We start from the raw sequence: 24,583 nt of genomic DNA on the forward strand, positions 1-24,583 counted from the left end.
ATCAGACTCCTCAGATGCAATCAGGCAATCGGGTGTCTGGCATTGCGAACTATCCATTTTGATGCCGTTTACCTCCTTTATGAGGTTTCATTCCATTTGGATCCGTGGTAGTGCGCCCTTCTCCATCTGACAAGCGACTCCTTCAACGACCAAGCCAGAAATGGGTAAGCTGTTGCGAGGAACCAACAATCGACCCGACAGGGGGGCCATCAGACGAACGGTTCACAGACCATAGCCCCGGCGATCTAAGACAGTGCCCACTAAACCGTGCACCTCCAACTTGGCGCTGTCCTCACTGCGCCAGGACTGCCCGTCCATCGTGCCAGTGCTATGCTTGGAGATGACATGGAGCAATAGCAAGAAACCTTGATCAGACCACCTCGGGTTCCTTTGCTCCGTGGCAACGGTTCCCTTGCTCAGAAAGGACATAATTATCCCAAACACTGCCCCAGGTGAAGAAGATGTTGACGTGGAGAGGTTTCAACGGATACGTCGGCCGAATGGCACAGCATTGAATACGCACCCAACTTGGGGAGTTGATGCGAATTACCCAATCAAGGTATATCTGGCGCTATTGCTGGGATCTCTAGCGCATGGTGGTAAGCCACCATATGCTGTCGCCACCAATCACAGGCGTAGTGTGTAAGCTGACAGACGTAAATCACTGTTGGTGCAAATAGAAGCGCCGCTTGTATCCTTTTTTGCGAGATGTTGAACAAGTACAAAAGGGCGAGAGAGCCCAAGACTTGGTGATAAACTTGGACTAGGCAATCAACTTCCAGACACAATGGACAGCACCAATACCACCTCCACTGGCTCTGAGTGGCCTCTTTTCAACAAGTACAATGAGTTCCCTCTCAATCACATCTACACCTTTTGCATCTTTGCCTACTGGATGCCTCACATGCTTCGCATGATGAAGTCCAAAGGCTACGCAAAGGCACACCACTATCACCGTTCCCTCCTTATTGTCCACGCTATCGTCTCGATCATCGAAGTCGTCCTCTTCCACGTCAAGTCGTGGCACCTCGGCCACGATCCGAAAGCGAATAACTTTGACCTTTTCCTCTGTGTCATACAAACTATTACAAGTCTCGTCATGACAGAGAGGATGCGGTTCGTACCCAGATTGACTCTCGAGTTGAGCCGTGGGTCGTTCCAGAGCATGGCCTTTATGCGTGTACTTGCTTCAGGTCTTGCTGTGTACTTGGAATCGACGGAGTGGCATCGGGCAAGCATCAAGACGCTTGTTAGCTTCGTCTGGGTGCGATTCCTCATCAAGTGGTCTAGCAAATTCGCCGGTATAGATACCAGCGGGCAAGCATACTCGCTCGGCTTGATTGGCGGTATTCTCATGGGTATATACGAAGGAACCTATCCCCATGGTATCGCCATCTACATGGGCACAACGCTTTCGCTGTTGGCCTTTGATCGCTGGGCATCCAAGTTTGACAAGTGAGTATATGGCAAGAATCTATCGAGATTAATTATTGCTAACAGATACAGCCCCGTTATTGACTCGTTGAGATTCGTCGGATTAGTGAGCCATCGGGTTGAGAAGCCGAGTCAGGAGCCCGAGAAGCCGTTGAAGAAGGTTGATTGATGTGTTGGGTTCGGGCGAGACATTTTCCTAAGAAATCTGGCTGGGATGAAGTACTTTGAAATGGCAAAATTCTTGAAGATTTAAGGATCCCTCTCGTAGTGAACATGTCCTTCAATTTCAACTGCACCATCTCAACTTGGCATGTGATAGTGATAGGCCGCTCCGGCACAGACAGGGTACACACCCTGAGAATGTTCCCCTTTAACCGTCGGACAGCGGGCTCCTAATTGACTCCTTGTGGAATCTTGTGGAAGAACTTGAAGGCACCCGCTTAGGCGGCCGCGAGTCGAAGCCCGTTAGCACCGCGGTAATATTGGCCCTGCTTGTTGCTGACGCGCCATGTCTGAAACGGGCAAAAACTGCTGACAGGGACGCGCGACACGACTTGACCAGCTACGGACAAGATACGTAGGCAAATGATAGTTTATTTCTCAATTAGAAAATATAAATACGACTTCTCTGTTTTCAATAACGTTCAATGCATCTTTCAGTCCTGTTCCAACCCATCCAACATGCATCTCATTCTCACTGGAGCCACCGGCCTGATCGGGTCTGGTGTACTCGACGCTCTGCTCAAGATGAAGGACATCACCAAGATCTCAATCCTCAGCCGAAGACCGGTCGCCATGGCAGAAAATGCTCAAGACCCGAGAGTCAACGTCATCATTCATACAGACTTCTTACACTACGGGCGCAACGTGCTGAGCCAATTGCAAGGTGCTAACGGTGCTGTGTGGGCTCTTGGAGTCAGCCAAACCAAGGTCTCCAAGGAGTAAGCTCTCTCTTTTATGCTCTTGGGTGATGTTTAACGACAGTTTCATAGTGAATACATTAAGATCACAAAAGACTACCCCTTGGCTGGCGCCAAAGCTTTCGCCGACCTTGCTCCCAACGACGAACCTTTCCGCTTCATCTTTGTCTCTGGACAAAGCTCAACACAGAACCCCGGACCATTCACGAACCGATACGCCCGCGTCAAGGGCGAAACTGAGCTTTTGCTCTCCGAGATGCGCAGTACCTACCCTCGTCTCATAACAGAGGCCGTTGGACCAGGTGTCGTCAGTGAAAGAGACCATGCCGCCATAAAGCCATACGTCCCCGATCAAGGCTTCTTCCATACCAGTGCCAGAGCTGTTCTAGGTCCTCCTGTTCGAATGGCCTTTCCATCGCTTGACGCTCCGACTGAGCCGCTTGGCAAGTTCTTGGTTGAGATGGCGATGGGAAGATTCGATAAGCAATTGGACGAGGGAGGCAGTGATATCACGACACTAAAGGGCGGCATGAGGGTTCTAAAGAACCCAGCCTTCCTGAGGCTGGCGGGACTGTCATAAATGTTTTCATTGACAGTGGATATAATACATGTAACATAGTAACAACATTGCTGGCTTTATATAGCCATGGGTATTTCCAGGTTCAAATCAGGCATCTTGCCCAAACACCGTATCGTAATAGTTCCGAATCCTCTCACACTCATCCAAAAGAGAATGTTCACAAGTGGCCTTGATGGCCTCCTCCCAAATGACCTTTTCCAGGTCATAACCCGCCTTTTTCACTACCGAATTGTAGTCTGGACCCCATATCCTTGACCACTCCTCCTTCTCTCCCTCCTTCGTTTCGGATGTCAACTCGTCCAGTAAGCTGTTGAGTCGTCTCGTGTCAAACTTGACTCTGTTCAGGTGGGCGAACATGGTTGTTGTGATGGGTATTTCCCGTTTTCCGGATTTCTTCTGGTTGCTCTTCCAGTCGATCTCGGGATCTGCCTGCCATATGCCGCTTCCGTAGTGGATTTCTCCTGGGGTGAGCATCATCGCGTTTTGCTTGACCTGCCAGAAAGGATTCCCAAGCACCACGGCGCCCTGAGTGAACGTCTCCTTGTCGCCGGATCCCCATGCGCCCTGTGAGTGAAGTTGGTAGTAGTACTTTCCGTAAAAGTTGTAGTAGGCCGCTAGCAACAGGCTGTCGGCGTGTCGAGCCTTGTCGTACAGCATTATTCCAGACTCGGAGGCTCGTGACTTCATAGTCCTGTTGGGCATCTGTGCCTCTGCAATCTCATAAAAGAGAGGCGATATCGTAGGTAGCCAAAAGTCTGGCCATGTTACTAGACCATGGCTCTTGTAAGGTTCCACGTCGAAGAGATAATCGGGTTTTCGGATAGGAAAGGCGTCGGAGTCCAGGAACAGGATATTCTGGAAGCTGGAGAAGATCAATGCAAAGGCCTTGAACTCGAACTTTTCGAAATGCGGCGTGGTGTAGTTGGCAGACTTTGGCACGTGTAAGAAGTCGTCCATGTTGAGGCATTGTACATCTAACGAGGCAAGTGAAGTGTTGCACAGCTTGCGCTCGTACTCGCTGGCCGAGTCTAGAAAGAGCTGTACAGGGAGCTTGGAGCCGACATGGCGCAGCATCAGCACAGCCGTGGCTGCGATACCAAAGTTGGCGCCACTTGCGGTGATCACCACACCACGAGTGTCGCGGACAAACGGTAAATCGGGGGCGAGATATCGAAGACTTTGAACGTAATCGTGGTGAGTCTGCTTTAGTGACTCGAACTGTTCGGTAGGCAACTCGAGGACATCAATGTCGATTTGAGCCTTGGAGCCATAGGGGCTGAATTGCTCCGGATCAAGGGGCCTTGGTGAGACGATCTGATCACCCTTCGGCTGAGCCTTGTAAAGTTCGTTGGACAATCGACTCCAAAAGTCGGCTACTTGAGAGGTAGGACCGGTGAATTGTGGCGATTCTGCGTCATAGGTGCTTGTTGACGCATTGCTGGAGCTAGACGTTTCGGGCTTGAATTTCGGGGCTGTTATTCTTTGATATGTGTATGATAAATCTGATGAGAATACCCAGAGCGATAGGGCAAAAATGGTGGCGATGAGGAGGGCGGTTATTTTGACGAGATGTCGTCGAGAGGCCAGGACATTAGCCCATGCGGCACTCTTGCTTTCTTCGAGTGGTGGAAACATGATAAGATGAGAAAATCGGAAAGAATGAATGTGTTATGCTTCAGAATGAGTCGCTGTTGTCGTTGGAGGTCCCATTATAGACAAGGTCGCTCGTGCGCCTAGAGGCGATCCAAAGATGGCACCAAGGGTCTTGGCGACCTTGAAAGAAATATTTCAAAGGGAATGCGTAAAAGATGGCTGTGCTTGAGAAAACGAACGACGGTCTGAGTCAATGTCTCTGTAGCTCAACAGCCGCCATTAACGACGACGCTCATTTTTCCAGAATTTTGACAAAGAAGAAGGAGGACAATTGTTCTTTGTTTCTTGTTGTTCTTAGTAAAATCCTCTTGTCCAAGGTTTGGGGTCCGTGTCCCTCCTTTCGTATTACATTACGCAAGCCCCGGAGCCGGGATCTCCCACCCACATCACGACCCGGGACCCTTGATAAACCCCCAACACGTCAAATGGCACAATCTCTAGACGAATGTTTCATGCCGTCGCGTCTCATGTCGGTCGAGTTTTCCACTTTCCGATTGATGCACTTGCCGTCGTTCCAGCTGCCCTCGACTGCTGTTCGCTCGCTCGTATAACGAGCTGTTTGATGACTCAGATGACGCAACTCTGCGTTAATGGCTTCTTTTGCGACATGGAACTAAAAATGCCGCTTACCCGTAAGAAATATGCACGTTGGCTCCTCGTGTAGCGTGTAGGATTATAAAGGAGTGATGCGCTCTGACGGTTTGAGGCTGGTGAAACGGGCCGCAGAGGTAACAACTGCAAGGGGAACGATGCCAAGATTTTTGATGGTTCTGGTGTTTGCAGCCATCTTCCTTGTTTGACAGTAACAAAGCTGGGGAATATGCACATTGTTGCAGCCGCAATTGTTTTACATCAACGACTTTTTCTTCTAACCAACAACTCGACCAGTTGAGAATTATCAGCCCATTCTCCTTTCTCATTCACAAACACCTGTTGGTGGCGCAGCTCGCACACAGGTACCATCACCTTTATTCGTATCTTCGTATTTGTTTAATGAAACAGCCCACCATGACTCGTCTTAAATCCCTCTTTGAATGATGAGAGGCTTAATTAATTTTTATTCAAGGCTCTCTTTGCCTTGTGGGGGAAAGATCCTCAATCCATCAGAAGCTACGAGGCGATCGGTGGAGGAGCCGAGGCATGCCCGTGATGCGGCTCTCCCACAGTGGCTAGGGCAATATTTATTAACATCCTAGCTGAACAGTAAAATTTTATTAATTTTCTCTTAAAAAAAGTACAAAAGGAAACACCTTAATTTTTATTATATACTTAAATCCATATATTTAAGCATCCAAGCGTACTAGTCAGATGCTAATATTTGTTATATATTTTTAATTCCATTTATTCTCCCCTATACTATAATACCTATACTTACGTAAGCTTCAGGCTTGCTTTCGCAACTCAGCTCTGTATAATCGGCTATTATCCTTCCCATGGAGGGCCTCGCGACTCCGCTGCTAAGATATCTCGCGGCTTGACTTGCTGCGTCACGTTTATCCACGCAATGTATGCTTAGGCAGGGCAATGGCTCAGACACGGCACACGGTGCGTTGTGTCTTGCCCTTTTTCATGTCCACTCGGTATTAGCAAGACAAAGTCATTGTCTTTCTAATTAGCTAATGGTATTTAGCGACATCTAGTTTAATGCCGTTCTATATGAACCTATGTTCTTTGCTACCGTGGCCCATGAATCTCTTTGGAGACAATATTAAGAATAAGGGGGGGGGCATTGGGGGCTCTACACTGGGTATGATGCGGAATTAGTTATAAGTAAGCCTTTGAGGAACCCAAGTTGGAGTACGGCAGATTCAATAATGTAGATCTACCACGGCTGACCGTTCTTCATAACATCCCACTCCAAACCGTACCTAGAGGGATATTCATAACGACCATCTTGTCAAGGAGGAGCTAGGGTGATGGTCTTTATAATGTCCGCTCACTTTCTCTACCGAGATCCTGCCTGCGATGAGCATCTACCCTCACCATGCCCCTAAGTAGAAAGTTGCCCTGCACCTTCCATCCTCATCCGTCTCTAGGGGAGTTAATAAAAAGCTCCAGGCAGACGGGATGCAGGAGTACGGCCGGGCGGCCGGCTACTCTTCTAATGTCCAACAATAGCCTCATCCCGCGCACTGCATCTATTTCCATGTGGCTTAATCGTGTCAATAATCCGACTTATCTCCTTCAACTCTTCATCAGTAAACTCGATCACTAGGGCCATCTGAGCCAAGAGTTCAGCGGTGGAGCGTGTCTGGCTGGGTAGACGCTCGGGATCTCGGGGTGCACAGCTTTCCAGTCCTGGTATTAGCTCAAGTCCAATTCCGAAGCGACTACACAGATGAAATAGCAGAAGCCAAGGCGTCACTGAATGGCTAGATGTACTCACTCCGCATGAAGTGCGCGCTCGCCAGAAGGCACCACTAAAGCAGGCTAAAGAGCCAAGAAGCTTGGAACCTCTTATGGGGGAAACCCACAAGGATTCATAGATGAGTTATCACAATTCTTTTAACTCTAGAGGCCCGAGAGGATATACAAGTGCAGTGGGTATGCATATAGAATTTTACACCAAATCAACTTCAGAGTCTCTACTTGGGGTGGTTTTGCCAGAAGTCCTCCTTTGGTCGCCCTACAGAATAAAATACTATCATGTCAACTTCAGATGCTCCTTTAGACACTCCTCCAAGGTTCTTGGCTTCTTAATATGGTCCAAAACGGCCAATTCATCCGCATCAAGTTTCCAGCTCCCTTTGAGATCAAGAAGCGCGACAGCTTGCTTTGAATATTCCCAGTGTTTGGCTCTCCCATGTTCAAGACGGAGACGGGCCAAGTCCCTCTCAAGGTCCTCCAAGCTTCCCACGCTCTTGACCTCGATTTCACGGCCAGAGACGCGGCTATATGCTTCCGCAAGCTCTTCCATGCTAACCTCTCCAGAGCGAAACCGGAAGAACCCGCCCTTGCCCTCCTGGACGCCCTCTCCGTTGAGGAAAATCTCGATCGTCCAGGCGGCGGCATCATCTTGGGATGACCACGATGTCTTGCGAGTGTTCCCATCTGCCCAATATTGAAGTGTGGCCTTGCCTTGGTCGTCCAGGGTGAATGACCCGGGGCCATAATTGGTCAGGAGAAGATCGGAAAAGACACCTGTGAACAGGTAGACGGGGCGGATGGAGCTCGTCACCGCAGCGTGCTGCTCAAAGGCGATGTGTGTGTCGTAGTGGGTAAAGTCTCCGAAGTTGATCTTGGTCCAGTCGTTGTTCCACGACGGGGCAACAAAAACCTTTACTCCAGCCTTCTCAGCAGCGCGAAGAAGTAGCAGGGCGCCATCGAGGTTAAGAATCGGGTTGGGTGCGTAGCAGCAAATGATCCCGTCGACCCCCTGGACGGCTTGGTCAAGTGCATCGAGGTCGTCGCAGCTGGTGCTGGTGACAAACGACTCAAGCTCCTTGGATATGCTCGGCTGAAGTTTCGTGGCATCTCGACCAAGTCCTCGAACAGATAAACCTCGCGAGAGGGCATTCGAGGCTAGCCGCTGCCCAAGGCTGCCTGTAATACCGGCGATGAGAACTAGCATCTTGTGTGGTGAGAAATGTTGCGTGCGAGACTGAAAGGATTGGAAAGCTTATGTCTACCATCAAAAAGGCTCAAGAAGAAAGACGTGTGTAGTATGATTAAATACTCCGCGGAGATTTGAGTTATAGTGTTATTGTCTCCACGTCAAGGAGCAAAACTCCGCCTCTTCGCTCCGCCCGTAAACTCCGCCCGTCAACTCCGCCCGTCGACCGCAGCTTTTGGCTAACAGGGAGTGTATCGACCGACGTCGGTGTAGAAACGGTGGAGGAAGGGAGATGTCGCCCAAGACGTTGATGTTGACGTATCTTAAACGCAGAGGCCCACTTGGTACTTCTCGAGGGATGGCTGCACACGTAATATCGTACTTAATATTGGAATAGCTTCTCAAACGGTGCCTCTTCTCGCACCACAGCCACATATGCCTTAATTCAGACATGTGTTGGTGGGCTTGCTCAACCTTGACGGCTTCTATGAATGATAAATGATTGGGATATTGATGAATTCATGAATCATCCAATTCCTCCTCAATAGAGCTGTGAGCCTGAGCTGATCGTATCTCTGGACGTACATATTCCCAGCGTCATAAGCAGGCAGACGAGGAGAAAGAAAACAAAGGAAGATGTCGGTATTGGACACTTCGCTCCGGTGGCCACCTCCCACCATCCGACACTTGCAGGACAACTCAGCTCCCAGCCAGTCCCGTATTTAGAAAAAGCTGCTCATATAGATCGCCACAATGGAATAAAATTCAATGAATTGATCAAAGAGCTAGTCAATGCACATTTAACACAGCGTCAAAACGAGCCTTGGCCCCGTGGCTCTATGCTTCTAACTCAGTTGGCTTGGGCTGTTTACCAGCCAGGTGATGGAGATGTCGGTTCACCCTTTGACCTTACCACCAAGGGCTTCTTGTACAAACGCTGCAAAAGTTCCTCCGCTATGATGATGTTTCTAGGATATGGGGCATGTTCAACCGTGTAATCTCCATCAATGGTGCAAGAGTTCAGTATGCATATTGAGATAGCGTTACGAAATCAAGGGAGTCCAGGCTCGGTGGCTTGGCCCTAAGCGTAGAAGGACTCCTGTAGAGGCTGTTGAGAGACCTTGGACTGAGTAAATATGTGATGGGGAATTGGGCTGTGGTGATATTCGATAATATTTATCGACTCAGCTGTCCCATTAAAGGCCGGGCTTCAACTCTAACAAAGAACATGAGATTGATATATCATAGCATTATATCCCAATGCTAACATAGTGGCCTTTCTTTTTTAGTCATTCTGCTGCTTAGATACTTGATACCATTGTGCCTTTTGATTCGTTCCCCACTGAGCTTTTCCAGAGTATCTACCATGTAGTAGAATGTGAGTTCTTTGTTGTAAGCTAGAACGAGATGATAGAGAGTGCGCTTATCATTGAGAATCCGAGCAACACAAGTCCTAACATCCTGCAGGTCAGTCAGAGCAAGGGGCTAATTGCCCACTTCGATGATACTAACTACAGCACTTACAACCGCGTAGTAGATCCGACCAGAAAGGAAACATAGCAGGTTAACTTAATACCACCAGCCAATATCCACAGCGGTATGGGGCAATTATATTTTCTGAATATGTTTGAGCACGTCCTCTTTCTACGGGGAAGCTAGCCTCAACGACTATCTTCATACCTTTCGTAATACAAATCTTACCATCTCTCGAAGCACAAGAGCTATCTTATAGAGCAACAGTGGCTAAGAAACAAAACAGATATCGTCTCACCCCCGCAGCCTTAGAGGCAATAATAAGAGAGATCTCATCCAAGACGTAAGGCCCATAGATAGTAGAGATGACAACCTCGTGACCGTTGAGAACCTTGACGAGCTCATTCTCCGGGCCACTTAGCTCAGCGGTAACGATGTTGATTGCTTTCTTTTGCAAGTTACGTACTGCTGGCTTTTGCAACGAAGAGGATCCGACCAACGCCGCCACTTCCTGAAGAATACCAAGTTAGAGTCCAGCCTTCGGCTTCATATTTATTCTTATTCCTTTTTGTTCTTTTCTGCGATGACGACAAGAGACCACCAGCCACACTAGCAAAATACACTGGTATTGATACATTAGCAGCATAGCAAGCCAAAAGGTTTTCTCTTCTATATCGTCACAATCTTATTTGCTCCCGACCCAGATTCGGGCGTTCGCCCATAAACACCCATGGTTAGATCTCTAGCAGTAATAATTGAGTCAAATACGTATCTATCCTTTTGCCTGGATCAACAGTCTCAAACGGCACCTCCAAGACACAGCTCAGGCATCCTACCCTATCACACTCGCCCAACGCTAGAATTATGCATAACTCGTAAAGCAACCTTGATAGACTTGAGTTTATCGTGCATAGGACTAAGTCTACCTTCCAGATTGAATCTCGCGTAGAACCTGTTTAGAACATTCGTCTGTAAAATTAGCGCCTGAGCTATAAGCTCCGCACTTCCAATTAGAAGCAGAGAACTCACCGCATCGTTCGAGGAGAACATCGTGTTCGGTCATGGGGTAAAAAGATAAGACGGCGCTGGCTGCTATCTTTGGAAGGTAGATGTTCTGTATAGTCTGCATTTTGATCTCGGCGTGAGCGATTTAAAGATCTCACAGGGTCAAAGAGGTCTATACTATGCGGCCTCATGCGTTCGTTATCTCCGGGTTGGTATTGCGTGGTGCAAGTTACAAAAGATCCCGCCTGGTTGCCAGTTTCAGAATATTGGGCCAAGGCGCATGACCGGATTAAAGTAATGCACCCCGCCTAGAGTAGCAGTGCAGAAGTGCCTTGCTCTTGGCGATAGGCCGTCCGGGTTCATCTTGTTCCCGAGATTCTCTGCAAAGGTAACATGTTTGATACATTGTCGAAGACAGCGAAATAGCAAGTGGGAAATACACCCAGGAGTGATATTTTTCCTCTTTTCCTGCACTTTTCTTATCAATATCCTGTTCCTAATCATTGCCGGATCACTCGATCCTCCGCGCATCTCCACATTCTTAATGGTCGACCAAGTTATCGACTTGCCTCATCGGGATATTGACCCTTGCTGCTGAGCGCCATCTATGCCGATCACTCGCGCGGGAGGATTACAAGGTTAAGATGCTTTTTCCAACTGCCGAACTAGACGACGGAGAAACGGAGTTCAGTACCAGAAAGGCAGGTACACCTATTTGCATACCCTCAAGATATCACCAAGCAAGCTTATCGCGGAATCACAACCAGAGAGGCAGGTATGGAACTGGACATAGTTGAGACGAACCATCAAGAGGTTCATCTTCACATATAAAAGCATGAACAATCACCATTCTAACAGTCTCTCAACTCCAACAATCTCTCTTCAATCTTCAACTCTCTACTCTTGGAATTCTCTGCCTGCTCTTCACCATGGTCAAGTTCGCTGCCATCGTCGCACTTGTTGCGCCTCTTGTTGCCGCTCGGCCTCAAGACCGACCCATGATCGTCGGCGGAACGGCCGCCAGCGCTGGTGACTTTCCCTTCATCGTCAGCATCTCTTACAATGGCGGCCCTTGGTGCGGAGGTACCCTCCTCAACGCCAACACCGTCATGACGGCTGCCCACTGCACTTCTGGTCGCTCTGCTAGCGCGTTCCAGGTCCGCGCTGGAAGTCTGGTATGTTCTTTGAGACATGAAGAATCCAACGCATGTACTTACTATTGACAGAACCGCAACTCGGGTGGTGTTACCTCTTCCGTTTCTTCCATCAGGATCCATCCTAGCTTCAGTAGCTCGACCTTGAACAACGATGTTTCCATCTTGAAGCTGTCGACTCCCATCTCCACTAGCTCCACCATCTCGTATGGTCGCCTGGCTGCGTCGGGCTCCGACCCTGCTGCCGGCTCTGATGCCACAGTTGCAGGCTGGTGAGTAGATCTAAGTATGTGCTCGGTTCAGGACTAACTTGGAATATAGGGGTGTCACTTCTCAGGGCTCTTCTAGCTCCCCCGTCGCTTTGAGGAAGGTTACTATCCCTATTGTCTCTCGCACCACTTGCCGATCCCAGTATGGCACTTCTGCCATTACCACCAACATGTTCTGCGCTGGCCTTGCTGAGGGTGGTAAGGACTCTTGCCAGGGCGACAGCGGTGGTCCCATCGTCGACACTTCCAACACTGTCATTGGCATTGTTTCTTGGGGTGAGGGTTGTGCTCAGCCCAACTACTCTGGTGTCTACGCCCGCGTTGGCACCCTCCGCTCTTACATTGATGGCCAGCTGTAAATTCCTCGCTCGAGTGATTTACACATTTTGGCCTAGGTACTTTGCTTGTCAGAGATTGTAGTCGAGATGGTGACGGAGGATGGAGTAGGAATGCTGAGAGTGTTTGAGAGTTTGGTTGATAGTCAAGATGCAAGTCTGGTTGGCCACGAAGTGGCAACTCGAGCGACTAGATTCTCAATAAACTTGTTAGTGACAGAATTTCTTCTCGAGTACCATGATTATCGGTGTCGCGATAGTATACCTGAAAAAGGGTTGTGCAAGCCTTCTTCCATATCTCGAACTCACCTAACAGTATAAGAGACACCATTCTCCAGTTCGCTTCCACTAAGCTGACCCCTGGTAAATGAAAAGGAATATCAGAAAGGTTAATTGATCAGGCATCTTCAAGTCAATCTTGTCCACTATTTTATGAATCTCGGGACATCAAATTATATAAAGACAACGAGTAATATTAAACAAGTATGTTGACAAAACGAGTGATGTTTCCAACTACGACGATACTGCTGATACACTCCTATTTACCGAAGCTATTCCTGATACTCACCGACCAAGTTGTCGCATTATTTGAATCTTTTCACAACTCCTCTGGCAGATCTTCCACAACCACACCTTTGATTTCCTTCAGCTTCTCGATGGCCTGGAGGGTCATAGGTCTAAAACAAAACCGTGTCAGCACTGCCTCTTGATACTGGAAATTCTGGCACCTACGGGGGATAGCATGTAGGGATCATGGTGCGAGTGCTCTTCCAATGCTCTGCGCCCGTGTCTTCCTTGACGATGCTAGATTGAGAATTAGCCTGACTATTAAATGTCACAAATATCGCATATCCTACTTGGTCACCGTATCATTGGATTGTTTGTAATCGTCCATCAGCTCAAATGTATAAGTGATTGACTTGAAAATTTTATTAGCAAACCCTCAAGATCAGATTTCTGCTTGTGTGGAATCCTTTTACCTTTCGGTCGGCCATCATAGACAAAGCTGCTGGGACTAGAAGAAGGGAGGCACAAGCCGCGATAGTGACGGGCACTATGTAATAGATGGAGAAAAGATGCATTTGTATTTACTAGCCTCGACTTGAAGCTTTCAGAAGCAGGCGTGATATGATGTCTATTTAAGTAGCATTTAAACGTTGGACTATCTTTCGGACGTCATCGAATGTGGAAGGTGATGATGTGCTTATGACAGGGGTAAGACGTCGGAACAAAAGATCCCTGCCTCGACTCCTCAGCTGTTGTCTGTGTGGGGAAAGCTTATCGGCGATCAGATCAGGGTGTCTCACGGCCACCTGAGTTTAGGGTGAGCCACCTGAGCCTTGCCTGGGAGCCTGAACTGCCATCCAAAAGCGGCGATATTTCGTCGTCGATATTCCCCTCCAAAACACCGTAACCTCGTTATTTTGACTTCTTATGCCTGCTGCCATAGGCTTCGTATCCATAGACATACATATCTCGGCTCAATGGAGCTGAGGAGACCGTCGACGATGACGGAGCCAGTTGGACCCGTTACAGCAAGTATTGTAACCTTCATTGTTGTGATCAATATGGTGAGGCTACTGGCTCATGGGCTCTTTGGAGTTTTCATCCATAACAACAACAACAGCAACAATGGCCTCTTTTGGAGACGTCTGATGAATGCCTGGGCTGCATCTAAATGTACTTACCGTAGTTACATCAACACACAATGGGCATTTGTCAGCTAACGTTATGAGGACTTTGCGGAGGGCAACGTCAAACTCCGCAAGCATGAACTGAGGAAACCTTGATACTTCAAAAAGCGGGTCTCTTCATCAGACTCGGGTCCTTGGAAGACCCCGACAGTGAGGGGGCTGGTTTGAGGGCGTCACCCTACAGGGTATGGTCTGGTTGGCTTCAGAATTTGGTTGTTGAGAAATAGATAGGTATTTTGTTCTCTTTCAGTTATCCACGGTGGCTCAAGTTGCCTGGGTCTTCTAGCAAGCTAGCCTGAAGTCCTGCTAGGGACCTCAGCTCCTCTATACAATGTAGATATTCAAGCTTGTCCTAATTCATTGAAGAGCTAAACTCAGCAGCCTGAGAACCGGGGACTGAGAGGAGATGAGGTCCAAGGTCAGCAGCAGTCTTTTGCGTGTTCTGCATCGATGGTTCAGGCTTCACAAATGTTGCGGAGAATTGGACATCCTTAACTACTTCTCCGAAGGAGCTTGCCCAAAAATAACAAAGAACAGAGTTTCACAAATGTCCATATTAAAACCTAACGTCATTTTATCTTGGCTGCGAGAGCGAGAGCGAGAGCTGTAAAAAGCCGATATCTCCGGAACGTGCTATACCAGCCCTCTTCTCAACCACTGCGGGGTTCAATGTTGGGAGTACCTGAGTTTACCACCCCTCCATCCTATGAATGGAGATTAGTGGCAAAGAGAGGTTGCAAGAAGCGGACTTAGACCCTTGAGCTTGAAGATAAGGCCGCCGATGACAAATTAAGGCGTCTAAATAGGGAAATGATGAGAGTTGAAGACGTATTGCGTGACATCAACTCTACAACAGTGCGAGGCTGAGCGAACATCATCTGAAGGCTATGGAAGAGGCACTGCGAGTTATAAAAGAAGGCCAGCCATATGATATAGGTATCAACATCAACAAACATTCCCCCAAGAGTATCTTTGTCTTAGCCTCATTTATTCATCAGGACTACGATATACCAACATGGTCTTCACTGGTCTTACCAAATGCCACAAGGAGCCCTACCCGGAGATCTCCCCTAAACACCCAGAAGTGAGCTAAGAAGGGAGAACCATCCTCATCACGGGAGGCAGTGACGGCATTGGACTCGCCACAGCCAAAGCCTTCGTTGCTGCCTCGGCCAAGAGAGTCATCATTCTAGGCCGACGCCCCGAGAAGCTTGATTCAGCGGTTGTCGAGCTCGTGAGAGAGGCAACCTTCGTCGGGTCGCCCACGGTTACCGAAGGGCGCGTGTGTGATGTCTCCGACTTGGAGTCGTCCGCATCTTTCTGGGACCGCCTACGAGATGGCGGGATTGTCGTGGACGTGCTCGTCTTGAACGCCGCCGCTGTCGGCGTTATCAAACCTCTGGTTGAGATCGGCAGAGATAACATTCTGAAGGACTTTGACCTGAATTTTTGCACCAACTTGGATTTCACGGAATGTCTCTATAAGCAGGAAGGACAGGGAGCAGGCGGATGAAAGGTATAAGCTCTTGCCGGCTAAAAGATGTGCAATAACTAATATGGCGCTTGATGCCTCACAATTTGCCCGAGCCTTCAAGCCGGAGGAGCTACACGTCTCGATTGTTCACCCTGGCGCAGTCTGCACTGAGAGCATGAGGGAATCCGGCGCCACCGAAGGGATGCAAACGAACTTAAGGGAGAGTCTTTCAGCAAGCAGTTGGACGGGAATCCCAACTTATTGACAGTTGGGGTTGAAGGACTGTCGGAGCGTAAGAACCTACCTATTGTGTAGGTTTCTAGACGGGTTATACATGGCTAGATTCAAGAGGTTCAATGAGCCACCACATGGAGGCTTCAATGGAAAAAGGCCACAGAGAGGCGAACATGTGTGAAGAGTTGCTGAATATTGTCAAGTTCGTACTTTCGATACGCAGTTATCATGTTACCAGCCAAACGAGGTGTCGAGCCGGACCAGGGACTTCATCAGAGCCTTACGATTAATATAAGCTGCGATATAACTCTCCAAACATATCTACATGCCAAAACAACCTTACAAACTAGCACCCGTACTAAAAAAAAAACGTATAAGACTTAGACACTCATAAAAGGTGCCAGCTATTGCACCGATGCGAGAGAAACTTCGTACAACTTCTTGGCCTTCTCCCCATCGTACGCCCACTCGGCATGGCCAGCCTCAATCACACTCTCACCTTTCCTCGGCTCACTAATGCGGTTCCGTTCCAGGTACTTTCCCCCTCGACCTTCAAGCTCCCGGCTAACGGCCGCCCAGACCGACGTGGACGCACCCTGCTCCGGGCTCATCATTGACCTGAGTGTAGCCATAACCCCGGATTTGAAGAAGGTCAGAGCATCGTGTAGATTGGGCTTCTGGAGACCTGTTCTGATGCCTCCGGGGTGCACACTCCAGGCGTGCAGACCCTGTGCCCCGTAGCGCCGCTCGATCTCGCTAGCTGTGTAAACATTTGCTAGCTTACTCTGTCCGTATGCCAGAGAAGGCTCGTATTTTCGCTTCTCCCAGTTGAGATCGCTAAAGTCCATGGGGGCGTTTCTATGCGCAGTCGACGATACAATGACAACGCGTGACTGGAAGTCGGGGGTTGAGGATTCCAAGAGCATGGGCCTCAAGAGTTCGAACAAAAGAAAGTGCGAGAGATGGTTGGTACCCCAATGGAGTTCGAAACCGTCTTCGGTTCTTCCCTCGGGAACGTGACGTATTCCGGCATTCTCAATCAGAATGTTGAGCTTGTTGGTTTTGGCTTTGACCTCGGCGACACAGGCCCGGACACTCTCGAAAGACTCCAGATCAAGTTGAAGCAGGTGAAATTGAACATGGTCAAGAACTTCACCTAGCGCAGTTCTCGCCTTTTCTAGGTTGCGGGCCGTGACGAAGATGGTTGCACCCGTGGTCTTCATAGCCCGTGCCGTTTCGATACCAAGTCCGGATGAGCAGCCGGTGATGAGGACTACCTTGCCATTTAGGGCGTTTTCTCTCTTCTCATCTTTGACAATTTGCAGGGCGGTAGGTCGTGCATCGCCAGGGCCGTTGGGTTTGAGGTGTGCAGCTGCGTATCTGGAGGCTGTCGATGTCATGCTTGCGCTTGGAAATGATCAAAATGGGGTTGTTTTCGGGGCTGGGTGACGAGAAAACGAGTGAGTCTGAATTGGATATGAAGCAAAATATCTTTACAAGGTTCTCAATGGTGCTTATATATGTTCACTTTACGAGGTGAGATGTCCATTATGACGCAACGTTGTCGGACTTGACGGAGTTATGCTCGACTGACGATTTTGAACATGGTTCATGATAGGTGTCAGCTACTATTACCTCTTACGGTTAACCACCCACAGGCACCATGTACCCAGAGAAAGCATGATGGAGAGCAGGTCCCAGAGAGCAAGATGACAGCGGTTACAAATCGCCCATGGTTTGGTCGAGGAGTCGATACTTGGAGAAATTAAGGATTACTCTCTCTATTATGCACACCATACGCTAAATCTTGACATTTAAAGGGTTCTCGCCTCTGGTCTCTCTCCACTCGTTTGCCGCGTTGACGACGTCTTCACATCCTATTAAGAGAAACCCCCATTTCTTTGCAAATGACTCGGTAACTTCCCAACCGGAAATCTCCCAAGGATCTGACCAAGATATGATACCAGACTCTCCGATCCAAGAATTTGCCAAGTTTTCAGTTGCAATAGTATCACCTTCGCCCATTGTTATTGCAACTGGGGCTGGTTGACGCTCAGTGTCACTGCCCTTGGGGTCAACCACGGCGGATTGCTCTTCAACCTCGTCACTGGTTAGACAAAGGCTCTCGAAGGCTTCTCCAACTAAATCCAACATGAAAGCATCCTCATCGATATCATACTCTTGAAGCGCAAGGATCAGGTTATCCCGTAGTTTTGGGGAAGGGAAGAGATCCACCCAGCCAGGATGCGGTACTTGCTCTTGGAGATGTGTCGGCATCAAGGACACCGGTAGAGTAATCTCAACACCTGTTTCTGGGGCAGGCAAGGTGAAAACACGGCATATGGAGCAGAACCTCGTGGTTTCTAGGGGGATAGTGGATAATATGAAGTAGTTTGTTAGGATGGCGCGGGAGACGTTGAACGAGATGACATGGAGAAGTCGAGAGTCTGGTGTGATAGGAAAGTAAACATCAGTCGCCGATGGAGCGGTAACTGTATCTACAGCCACTTTGCAAGGTCCGCTGCTGTTTCCTGGCTCAAAATGGTCTTCGTGCTCTTTTGCTTCGGTGAGTCGCTGGCGCCGCCCTAGATGCACCAACTGTCAGTAACGGGCACTAAGAAAGAAAATGTCAGTTGTAGCACTTACGAGCTGCTCTCTTATTGATCCTATTCTGCCGCTTTCTTCTCTCTTTCGCATCGCTCAGACCCGCCCATTCATCCTTCTCGCCAAGGACCTGAACGGACATGGTTAGCCTCCGTGAGAGTGGAGCCGTGCCAGGGTTCGTACATACCTCTTCGCGCATCGGCACAAGTCGAAAAGTCTGAAATGAAGCCATGTCTGGCTACAGCTACTGTCTTGGGGAATAATGTGTCCTCTTGCTGGAAAAGAGGGAGGATATGGTGATAGTTGAGTGAATGCTGCTGCATGTTTTAAAGGGTGCTGACGCGCTTTGCTTGAATCGGGGAATTTGATCGGATGCAGACTGCTGACAAAACTAAGCCAATTTAGGCTTGGCTTCTGACAACCTGGGATGGTGAGATTCAGGGGAGGTTGATGATGCCTAAAATTGAATCATGGTGAGAACGCGTCACCTTGATCAAGGATCCTGTGAATAGAGCTCGGATAAAGGTGAAAACTGTTAATATTGTGCCTTGAAACCCATTTCAACGAGGTAGCTTCTGCGTAATAACCTGAGGTACCTACTATCAAGCATGCAACTTTGAGCTTAGGTATACCGGGGGACATTGTCGACTCTGTCAGTCCAAACATCCACACTCGCATTCAATTGTTAAAGCTCTCGGATATAAGTTTAAACTTCTAAAGATTATTTGAGCTTAATATTTGCTTCTTTATATCCCGGGAAAAAGTAGAAATGAAAAATCTTTCACCGAGTTCTTGCAGCCCATTCATTTGCGAAACGTGAATGAAATCGAGCTGTTCTACCTGCAGTACTTGGAACATGACTCAGCTCTCAAGAGTCTTTTCCAATGGGCGGAGGCTCAGTCCACTAACCAAGCACCACCCGAGCAACCCTCGGCTGTCGAGTCTCTGCACGTCTCAACAGACGACGAGGAGGAAGACTCCCGGCATGGCTGGGTCATTGTGAGATGCGTGTTTGCCATCAACATTGTCACATGGGGTAGGATAATCCCCAAGCCCAAGCCAAGTCGACGACACTCACCCTAAACAGGTATGAACACGACGTATGGCGTCTACGTATCCTACTCCATCGCTCATGACTACTTGGAAGGCGCCACGTACCTACACTATACATATGTTGGCGGTCTCTCGGTTGCCTTTCCTTGGATCGAGTCCCCTTTGTCAACTACCTCAACAAAACCTTTGGCATCCACCTGCCCATGACCGCAGGCGTCGTGGCTGTCTGCTTGGGTTGATGCCTTACTGGGATCAGTAGAACATTTGGCGCGTTTCTTTTCTTCCAGGGACTTTGTATGGCTTGGGTAGGCCGAAACCTCGAATGTCTGAGTTGCGGATCGGCTAACCTAGAGTTAGGTCTCGGTCCGGTGCGTACACGGTAAACGACCACTGCAGAATACGAGTCCGAATACTGACTAGCAACTCGTAAAGACTCAGGTACATTCTCAGCCAATTTTACCGCTTTGGTTTGAGGAGCGCCTCGGTCTAGCCCAAGTCGGTGGATGATCTGATCAGCAGCGCTCATCAACTGACGTTCAGTTCTAGAGTATCGCAACATGCCGTTCAGGATTTGGAGGCTTGATCTTTGCCAACACAGCTCGCACAGCTCTAGAAAGTATCGGTGTGGAATACACGCTCCTTCTTAATGCGCGTGTCTCTGCTGATGTGTTGGTGCCGTCAATTGTCAATTCCGTTTCTAAAGGACAGGCTCTCGATATGGCGGGACGATTGAACATGGCCATCGCCGCTAACATCCCGGCTGCGCTCCGTTGTCTGGTCATTTGGTTCCCCTCTAGGTCGTTTGCGGTTATCGCCATTTTCTCCATCGTGCAAGGTGTCTTTGGTGGAACCATTCTCTGTGTCATTGCGCCGGTTGCTACTTCGGTACTAAGGCTCATTGACGTGGGTTCTGCCCTTGCTATCTTTTGGCTGATGATGGTGTTGCCAGCTTCCTTTGCCCAGCCAGCTACTGTAGTTTTGATTGACTACTCGCGTCACATTCTAAGGGGGGAGGGACTAGATATATACCAAGCGCCCGTCTTACTTTGTGGTGGATTCTTTGCGCCGAGTGCTGTCATGCTCTGTGGAGGAGAGGTTGCGATTCAAGGGAACTTCAAGATTTCCAAGAACACATGATAGAAGGCGTTTAAAAGTAGTTACTTGCGTGTTCATTAGGCATATATCGCTATTCTAAGAGGCTTGCTCCAAAGACATGTAAAGTAGATCTAATTATTTCCGACTCCAAAAACCTGTCATTCATATCAAATCGTTACCCGAGGCCCTACTGATCGTTGGTGACGTAGCACAGAATCCAGCCAAAGTCGACAGGGTTTGTAGAGACATGAGCAGGCTCCTTCTTCGTAAATCTCTCACTACCAGTCTTGGAAGCGTACTGGTTGAGATATCGTTGACACACGATGTTGTCGTCGGCAGGCTTGGGTGCTTCTGCAACGTGGTCGACACCTTCGAGCCTAAGCTCGGTGATTTGACTCCGTCTGACGTGTGTGAGACGTCCGAGGGGTACGAGAACGGTCTTCTTGGTTTGGTCCTTGCCGAAACCGTTGACGGCGACGACCTTGGCTGAGACGTGGTTGGGGACCATTGTGCGCTTGAGCATCTCCATGGCGTCGGGGGGGAGGAAACTTGCTGTCGCAGTGGAGGTGAGGGCAGCGATGGCGGCGACGAGTGTGGTGAAATGCATGGTGATTATTGTGAGGCGCTTTGGGAGTGTCGGTGTTCTTGGGGTGGTGGATGCGGTTGTTTTGTTATTGTTGTTGCTGATGAAGATGTGGTTGTTGATGGAGCTTCAGTTGATGGTGGTAGCAAGTGGGAGAACGAGCCCGTGGATGATGTAGAGCGAATGTAGAGGTAGTAGAGATTAAGTAGCAGATTACTTGAAATGATTGAGATGATGATGAAAAAACTCTTGAATCTACAGACACTCTCACGCTTTTTCTACTCGGTCAAATCGAGGCTCTTGGCAAGCACCTGTCCAACACCTCGGGACCTCCTGTCAATCTAAATTTAGCCCATACCAGTTCTCACAAGTCAAAGCCATCCAGTCTGTCACTTTCATCTCTCCACCAGACGCACCCTTCGTAACGTACACGGCGGAGCCAATAGCAGCCTCCTGATCGTTCCACTTTCTGTTGGTCACAGCGGAAACAAGCCTTCTTTACGAAAAATGTCCCCTGCCAAGGGATGCTTGAAGCTTAGGTCTAGAACTTCACTGACAGGGGTTTGCAGATCCTCCCCGCAAATCAGGCCAGGATTTTACGTGTTGGTGGAAGCAATGCGAAGGATTGCTGCGATTCAACGTAACATGTGGTCTGGAACGTGGGCCTGATGCCATTGGGTGCTTTTGCAAAGGTGCAGGCATAAAAAAGTTCCTTCGGTTGGTGACATCAGATAAAACAAGAGATCTCGTGCTCGGCAGTGGGCACATGAGGACCTTGTATCCAATAGTCTCGGCGAGATTCCTTGGCTCTTGGCACTATTTTAAGCATATGGATTATGATGTCGGCGCGTTTTGCTTCGTCGAGACGTCGGTAAGGCCGTCCCACGTGCAGCAAGATGCCGTCACTACCCTTCCAACCACCTCGTCTACGCGGGCATATAACTTTGGTGGCCAGCCTCCGTATTTCGTGCACGATCCAGGTCTTGAGGCTGAGTTCTCTTCAGCCCTAGACCCCATCGCTCCACTGTTGATCCAATATGTCGGTCACTCGGGGAGACCGGCCCCGGTTTTGATCCGAGGATGCAGATGAGCAGCTCATTTGTGCTTACGCTTACGGGTTGGATGTGTTTGACTGCAGCTCGTAACTTCCATTGTTTCTTATACATATTCATGTCGCAGCCTAAAAATTAACTGTCAAGTCCCCCAAGGGCAGGTCTACGAACCGTCGCCTCATTGTCATTGATGTCCACAGTTCCCTTCACATTGCGCCAAGCAAGGATCAGGCAAAGGGATGCCTTCTCGTATAGGTATGCAACTCTCCCTTCCCAAGGTCACACTTGCCCTACATAATTCTCACTATTCATCAGCCTAATCCCAACATCCCAGTAGAAATTGTTCAACCCTCCAGTCCCATCCGCTGCCTGCACGCCACCCCCCTCTCCCGCGAGCAAGCACCTCAGGGTCACATCTTTATACGTTTCTCCCATCCAGAAAGCCAGATCGGATTTGCACTTCTTGACTATCGCGTCCTTGAACTCCTTTGCTGACAAGTTGCTAGCCTTGATCTTTCCGCCGGAACCTGACTCTGCCACACGAGCGAGCGGTCGCCAGAAGCCGATTTCGACGAGTAAAAGTCCCAGAGCGTAGATGTCGTGGACTCGTTGATAGCGTGCCTGTGGCTTTGCATTCGGATCTGACGCTTTAGGTCGAGACTTAAGACGCTGTCTAACATCGGGGTGTAGGTACACAGCCTCAAAGTCTTCGACAGGTGCCGAGATGGACAGTTCGGTTGGAGAATCGGGACGGGAGATGGCAAAGCCGCCGATGATTGGTGCTCCAAGATCGAGAGGAAGAGACTGAGTCGAGGTTGATGATCCAGCTGTCTCATTTACAAGAAAGGCAATATGCAAGGAACTGAATCGCTCGTGATGCCACCGTGTGAGCAGAAAAGTGTAGAATCCCATAACCAACGTAGAGGCAAGCTCAAAGCGCTGATTCAGACTTGGTAGAGGATAGTTGACGCTTCGTCGGCTAGAAGATGATCTTTCATTGGAGCCTGGTCGCTGGCTTCCGGGTAGTATGTCGTAAAGAGTGACAATGGTGGTAGAGGATGTGACGCTCGTCGGCAACGCTGACACCAAGCCAAATACCTTTGCGCTGCCGTACTCAATGAACCCAAGAGATGGGAGGACCTGTAGGTGGGATAGTTCCCCAATCTGTTGTAGAGAGTACGATATCTGCGACATGCGCGTGCGAGCAAGTTTGTAGACGTCGTAGTCGCCTTGTGGAAACGGTATCCATTCGATCATGACTTGACGAGGTTGACCTTCATCATCGGGGGAATAGTGGGCGATGGAGTATTGACAACCTCCAAGGACCTTGGACGCCTCGATTCCCTTAAAGTGATTCATCTTGCGCTCCATCTTGTGAAGGATAGCATCCAAGTCTGCATCAGTAGTTGCCCCATCCTTGAATCGCTGACGTAGTCTGATGAACTTGGCGCTCTGGCTCAAGACGGTGTTGCGATTACTCGACAATCGCGAAATATCTCCAATATTGTCCAAAGTATCCAATGCGTAGCCCGCGATGCCGAGTTCTAAGATGCTGTCTCGAAGGTTTTGCGGTAGAATGCTGTAGAGTGCGTTGTTCCAGTAGATCATGGATTCGAGTGAACTGTCAAGGGTAGACTTGTCGTTATATTTCCAAGGGCTTGCATTGTGTTTTATCCGCGTGATCCAGGGTGTATGCTTCAAGAGGTCGTCGGCGAATTTCTTAAGTCGCGTTCTTGACTTGGATGCCTCTTCCGAGAGATCGAACGTCTGCCTCGGCTCTGGCGGCTGAGCCTGAAAGATGGTCAAAATTCCATTTCGCTTAAGGACTTCTTCAATCTTTTCGAGAAGTTTGAGAATGTTGACGGCAGCATCTGTAATAGGCTGTCCGAATTGCTTGTCGAGCGTGACTTGGAGTGCTGATGTTTGCGACGGCACTCGTCGAACTGACGGTGGATGGCCCGGCCGGAGTGCGAGATGCTCCAAAGCCGTCCACCAAGTCTGGAAGCGAAAGAATTCCATCTCAAGTTTGCACATCCAATCGGCGACATCATCTCCAAAGTCGTGAGCCTCGCGAATGGTGCGCCATACCTCGAAGCCCTTCTCAAACACAGCGACAAGCCCACCAAGGCCAATGATGAAGGAAGGGATCTCCAGGCCCGACATGTTCGCAAGGCAGATTTTACAGACGCAAAGTGCAAAATGAAGAGTAGGCGTACTACGTAGCACTCAAATATTCAGGTCTTGATTACGAATAGCAAGCCTAGGCTGACGAGTCTAGACCCGGATATTGATGCCGCACAGGATACCCCTCAATGTTGAGCTGAAAACAAGGGTGGCAGTGTTAAGACAGCGACACACTAACATTCTGATCTGATTGGGTCACAAAGTGATTAGGCATACAGTAGCAGACGCCGTGGC

The 24,583-nt window shown here is 49.1% G+C and overlaps 11 protein-coding genes across 11 annotated transcripts; 4 read left to right on the plus strand and 7 right to left on the minus strand.

The window, feature by feature from the left end:
* Positions 1-787: 787 nt before the first annotated feature.
* Positions 788-1,603, plus strand: NCS54_00740300 (Hypothetical protein; the record flags this gene model as incomplete). The annotated part of the gene is made up of 2 exons (XM_053152832.1): positions 788-1,455; positions 1,507-1,603. 2 exons carry the CDS (start codon positions 788-790, stop codon positions 1,601-1,603), a joined length of 765 nt encoding a protein of 254 aa, XP_053008807.1.
* A 512-nt stretch (positions 1,604-2,115) lies between these two features.
* NCS54_00740400 (Hypothetical protein) lies at positions 2,116-2,934 on the plus strand (the record flags this gene model as incomplete). Its single annotated transcript, XM_053152833.1, has 2 exons — positions 2,116-2,375; positions 2,427-2,934. The coding sequence occupies 2 exons, from the start codon at positions 2,116-2,118 to the stop codon at positions 2,932-2,934; spliced, it is 768 nt and encodes a 255-aa protein (XP_053008808.1).
* Positions 2,935-3,021: 87 nt separating this feature from the next.
* Positions 3,022-4,569, minus strand: NCS54_00740500 (Hypothetical protein; the record flags this gene model as incomplete). The annotated part of the gene is made up of 1 exon (XM_053152834.1): positions 3,022-4,569. The coding sequence occupies one exon, from the start codon at positions 4,567-4,569 to the stop codon at positions 3,022-3,024; it is 1,548 nt and encodes a 515-aa protein (XP_053008809.1).
* Positions 4,570-7,231: 2,662 nt separating this feature from the next.
* NCS54_00740600 (NmrA domain-containing protein) lies at positions 7,232-8,158 on the minus strand (the record flags this gene model as incomplete). The annotated part of the gene is made up of 1 exon (XM_053152835.1): positions 7,232-8,158. The coding sequence occupies one exon, from the start codon at positions 8,156-8,158 to the stop codon at positions 7,232-7,234; it is 927 nt and encodes a 308-aa protein (XP_053008810.1).
* A 3,389-nt stretch (positions 8,159-11,547) lies between these two features.
* Positions 11,548-12,400, plus strand: NCS54_00740700 (Peptidase S1 domain-containing protein; the record flags this gene model as incomplete). The annotated part of the gene is made up of 3 exons (XM_053152836.1): positions 11,548-11,793; positions 11,845-12,044; positions 12,094-12,400. The coding sequence occupies 3 exons, from the start codon at positions 11,548-11,550 to the stop codon at positions 12,398-12,400; spliced, it is 753 nt and encodes a 250-aa protein (XP_053008811.1).
* Positions 12,401-12,974: 574 nt separating this feature from the next.
* NCS54_00740800 (Hypothetical protein) lies at positions 12,975-13,458 on the minus strand (the record flags this gene model as incomplete). Its single annotated transcript, XM_053152837.1, has 4 exons — positions 12,975-13,053; positions 13,109-13,180; positions 13,234-13,295; positions 13,357-13,458. 4 exons carry the CDS (start codon positions 13,456-13,458, stop codon positions 12,975-12,977), a joined length of 315 nt encoding a protein of 104 aa, XP_053008812.1.
* A 1,627-nt stretch (positions 13,459-15,085) lies between these two features.
* On the plus strand, positions 15,086-15,583 carry NCS54_00740900 (Hypothetical protein; the record flags this gene model as incomplete). The annotated part of the gene is made up of 2 exons (XM_053152838.1): positions 15,086-15,154; positions 15,248-15,583. The coding sequence occupies 2 exons, from the start codon at positions 15,086-15,088 to the stop codon at positions 15,581-15,583; spliced, it is 405 nt and encodes a 134-aa protein (XP_053008813.1).
* Positions 15,584-16,182: 599 nt separating this feature from the next.
* On the minus strand, positions 16,183-17,178 carry NCS54_00741000 (Hypothetical protein; the record flags this gene model as incomplete). Its single annotated transcript, XM_053152839.1, has 1 exon — positions 16,183-17,178. The coding sequence occupies one exon, from the start codon at positions 17,176-17,178 to the stop codon at positions 16,183-16,185; it is 996 nt and encodes a 331-aa protein (XP_053008814.1).
* Positions 17,179-17,578: 400 nt separating this feature from the next.
* On the minus strand, positions 17,579-18,614 carry NCS54_00741100 (Hypothetical protein; the record flags this gene model as incomplete). Its single annotated transcript, XM_053152840.1, has 3 exons — positions 17,579-18,363; positions 18,425-18,512; positions 18,570-18,614. The coding sequence occupies 3 exons, from the start codon at positions 18,612-18,614 to the stop codon at positions 17,579-17,581; spliced, it is 918 nt and encodes a 305-aa protein (XP_053008815.1).
* Positions 18,615-20,717: 2,103 nt separating this feature from the next.
* NCS54_00741200 (Hypothetical protein) lies at positions 20,718-21,137 on the minus strand (the record flags this gene model as incomplete). Its single annotated transcript, XM_053152841.1, has 1 exon — positions 20,718-21,137. The coding sequence occupies one exon, from the start codon at positions 21,135-21,137 to the stop codon at positions 20,718-20,720; it is 420 nt and encodes a 139-aa protein (XP_053008816.1).
* Positions 21,138-22,444: 1,307 nt separating this feature from the next.
* Positions 22,445-24,328, minus strand: NCS54_00741300 (HeLo domain-containing protein; the record flags this gene model as incomplete). Its single annotated transcript, XM_053152842.1, has 1 exon — positions 22,445-24,328. The coding sequence occupies one exon, from the start codon at positions 24,326-24,328 to the stop codon at positions 22,445-22,447; it is 1,884 nt and encodes a 627-aa protein (XP_053008817.1).
* Between the last annotated feature and the right edge of the window lie 255 nt (positions 24,329-24,583).

The sequence above is a fragment of the Fusarium falciforme genome, chromosome 5, assembly GCF_026873545.1.
Source record: "Fusarium falciforme chromosome 5, complete sequence".
Taxonomy (NCBI): Eukaryota; Fungi; Ascomycota; class Sordariomycetes; order Hypocreales; family Nectriaceae; genus Fusarium; species Fusarium falciforme.